Genomic DNA, 3,482 nt, shown 5'->3' with positions numbered 1-3,482 from the left:
AATTAAAATTAAATATTAATCCACAACAATTTTTTTATAGTTATTATGTCGTGAATACATGAATGATACATAGACTAAAATCAGGTTCAAATGAGAGCGATCTTAAATAGTAATTTTACAAATTAATTAAAAAAAAAAAAAAAAAATGAGCTTGTTTATGTGTTGTCTATAAATAAGAGAATTGTTCCATTGTTTTCCCCCTCCCACGCATTCCTTCCCTCCTCCCTCTCTCTAACAAACTCCCATTCTCTCCAAAAACAAAAAATGCCTGAAGCTCCAAACGCACCCTCTCTGCTGGAAAAAAACAGCGCCGCCCTCCAATTCATCGAAGACATCACCACCAACGCCGCCCATGTGCAGCGCCAAGTCCTCTCCCAAATCCTCTCCCGCAATGCCTCCTCCGAGTACTTAACCCTCCACGCCCGCCCTTCCCCCGACACTTTCAAATCATCCATCCCTTTGATCTCTTACGACCACATCCAACCCTTCATCACCCGCATTGCCAATGGCGACACTTCCCCTATTCTCTGTTCTTCTCCCATCTCCGAGTTCTTAACCAGCTCCGGCACTTCCGGCGGCGAGAGAAAGCTGATGCCCACTATCCATGAAGAGCTCGACCGTCGCTCACTCTTGTACAGTTTGTTGATGCCTGTAATGACCCAGTTCATTCCGGGGTTGGAGAAGGGTAAAGGAATGTATTTTTTGTTCGTCAAAGCCGAGGCTCGAACCCCTGGCGGCCTTCTCGCTCGCCCTGTTTTAACTAGCTACTACAAAAGCTCCCACTTTAAGGACCGCCCCTACGATCCCTACACCAATTACACCAGCCCCAATGAGGCTATACTTTGTACGGACTCATACCAAAGCATGTACGCTCAAGTGCTGTGCGGCCTCTGCCACCGTCTCGATGTGCTACGCGTGGGCGCGGTTTTCGCCTCTGGCTTTATCCGCGCCATACGGTTTCTGGAAAAGCACTGGCAGCTACTCTGCCATGATATCCGGAGTGGGACACTTAATTCCCAAATCACGGACCAGGCGGTTCGGGAGGCTGTACTGATGTCAGTCCTGCGTAGGCCTGACCCTGAGCTGGGGGACTTCATTGAGGGGGAGTGCTGTAAGGGGTCGTGGCAGGGAATCATTACAAGGCTGTGGCCTAATACCAAGTATGTGGATGTGATTGTAACAGGGGCAATGTCGCAGTATATTGGGACGCTTGATTATTATAGCAATGGGCTTCCCTTGGTGTGTAGCATGTATGCTTCTTCCGAGTGCTATTTTGGCCTCAATCTTAACCCTCTTTGTAGCCCAAATGAAGTTGCTTACACTCTCATCCCTTCCATGGCCTATTTTGAGTTTCTTCCTCTCCAAACAAACCACAATCACGAACACCAACTCGTCGATCTTACCGATGTCGAACTCGGCAAAGAATATGAGCTCGTAGTCACAACTTATGCTGGTAAAACCATTCTATTCGACTATTGTTTATGGAAGCCTATGAAAATGAAATTATTTTGTTTCAATTCAACAGGATTGTATCGATATCGAGTTGGGGACATTCTAAGAGTGGCGGGATTCAAAAACAACGCTCCTCAATTCAACTTCGTGTGCCGAAAGAACGTGGTTCTAAGCATTGACTCCGACAAGACCGATGAAGTTGAACTCCAAAATGCGGTGAAAAACTCCATCAACCATTTGGTGCCATTCGACGCAACGTTAGTGGACTACACAAGCTACGCCAACACATCAACAATTCCAGGGCACTACGTGGTGTATTGGGAGGTGAACCAAAAGGGGTCGACCGGAGTGCCGCCGTCGGTGTTCGAAGATTGTTGTCTTACGATGGAGGAGTCGCTGAACAGCGTATACCGTCAAGGGCGGGTGTCGGACAAGTCCATCGGCCCTTTGGAGATCAAGGTTGTCGAAATTGGGACATTTGATAAGCTCATGGATTATGCCATAACCATGGGAGCTTCTATAAATCAGTACAAGACGCCTAGATGTGTGAAGTTTGAGCCCATCGTTCAGCTTTTGAACTCGAGAGTGGTGGATAGTTACTTCAGCCCTAAGTGCCCCAAGTGGGTTGCTGGTCATAAGCAATGGTGCCAACAGGATTCAACCTTCACTAATTAGGCAGATTTTTATGCGCTTTTTCTTTTTGTTCTTTTTTTCCCCCTTGCAATCAAATAATATGTATGTTCTTGTGATGATCATGTTAAAAGCATCATCAATTCACAACCTCCATAATTTTTATAAACCCTGAGTTATTTGATAACACAAAACACATTCAAACAAACCTATTTATAACATAAAACATTAGAGAGGTTTGTCTCATAGCTCAAATCGTCCATGAAATTGTTATGAAAAAAAAGTAGGTACAAAAAAATATTCGGTAAGAGCCCTCCCTCATTGGAGTTAGATATACATACACACATACATACCCTAACTAGCACATAAATACACTAAAACCGTGGATCATTCATAATGACCAAAACAATACTTTGTTTCTCCCGATGAAATTAGATAATAAAATTGAGGCTCACCCTTTTTGGTGATCTTAAATTACTTGTTCTAATTACCACAAAATTCATATTGGATCACCCATTTAGTGACAATGGTAGCAAATTACCCGACATAATTATCACAAAATTATTTTCATCCTAACACACATCTCATACATAAAATAGGTTCAAACGCAATACATAAAATAGGTTCAAACGCAATCTAAACATGTTTTATGATACATCAAAATCATGCCAAGACGGAAAGAAACGAGAACAAGTTGTTCAAATGGTTGCCATAAATGTTTGTTTTCGACCAACCAACCCACATTTCTCGTCATCCTCTTCGTAGGACTGTTCAAGATTTCAGTAGGACTGTTCAAGATTATGAAAAAGATGAATAAATAAAAAGGATTGATAAAAAAATGGCCGAAGATAAAAAAATAAAAATTGGTTGTTGGGTTGAGGACTACCAGCGAATTTTGTTGGGCCAAGAGACCCGGCCCATTATCCTTCCACCGAAGGGAGCGGGAGGTAACGCTGCTCTGTGTCCAGCCTCGCGCAGTCTCCTCCGCCCTTTAGGGCCCAGTGGACCATCAGCCTTCGCTAAAGGCCCACTAGCCAGCTCCCTACTTGGAATGGGCAGGCCAGAAGATAAACCTCAAGAACCCCTGTTTCAACTAGTCGTACCAACATCCAACCAATTCATAGCCCCCATTCGAGTTACAAGCCCACATTACTGGGCTCGGCGATAGACGAGGTCACAATCCAGATTAAAAACAAAGAGAATAATCATAATTCTGCCGATGTGGTATGCTTGAGAACGTCGAAGTTTTGTTCTACCCTCTTCAGGATTTTCTTATAACTTTTTGGACTTTTTCAATTTTATATATTAAATCTCATTCAACTTTCTCTAAAATTTTCTATATATTTTAAACATATGTATTTAAACATTTCAAAATTTTGTTTTAACTAATTGGATCACAT

The 3,482-nt window shown here is 42.9% G+C and overlaps 1 protein-coding gene across 1 annotated transcript; it reads left to right on the top strand.

Moving 5' to 3' along the window:
* The first annotated feature begins 223 nt into the window (after nucleotides 1-223).
* LOC111776555 (indole-3-acetic acid-amido synthetase GH3.6-like) lies at nucleotides 224-2,234 on the top strand. Its single transcript, XM_023655994.1, has 2 exons — nucleotides 224-1,453; nucleotides 1,526-2,234. The coding sequence occupies exons 1-2, from the start codon at nucleotides 265-267 to the stop codon at nucleotides 2,125-2,127; spliced, it is 1,791 nt and encodes a 596-aa protein (XP_023511762.1). The 5' UTR covers nucleotides 224-264; the 3' UTR covers nucleotides 2,128-2,234.
* The last annotated feature ends 1,248 nt before the right edge of the window (nucleotides 2,235-3,482 follow it).

Source organism: Cucurbita pepo, chromosome LG01 (assembly GCF_002806865.2).
Source record: "Cucurbita pepo subsp. pepo cultivar mu-cu-16 chromosome LG01, ASM280686v2, whole genome shotgun sequence".
Classification (NCBI taxonomy): Eukaryota; Viridiplantae; Streptophyta; class Magnoliopsida; order Cucurbitales; family Cucurbitaceae; genus Cucurbita; species Cucurbita pepo.
This window is presented reverse-complemented; position numbering and strand designations above follow the sequence as displayed.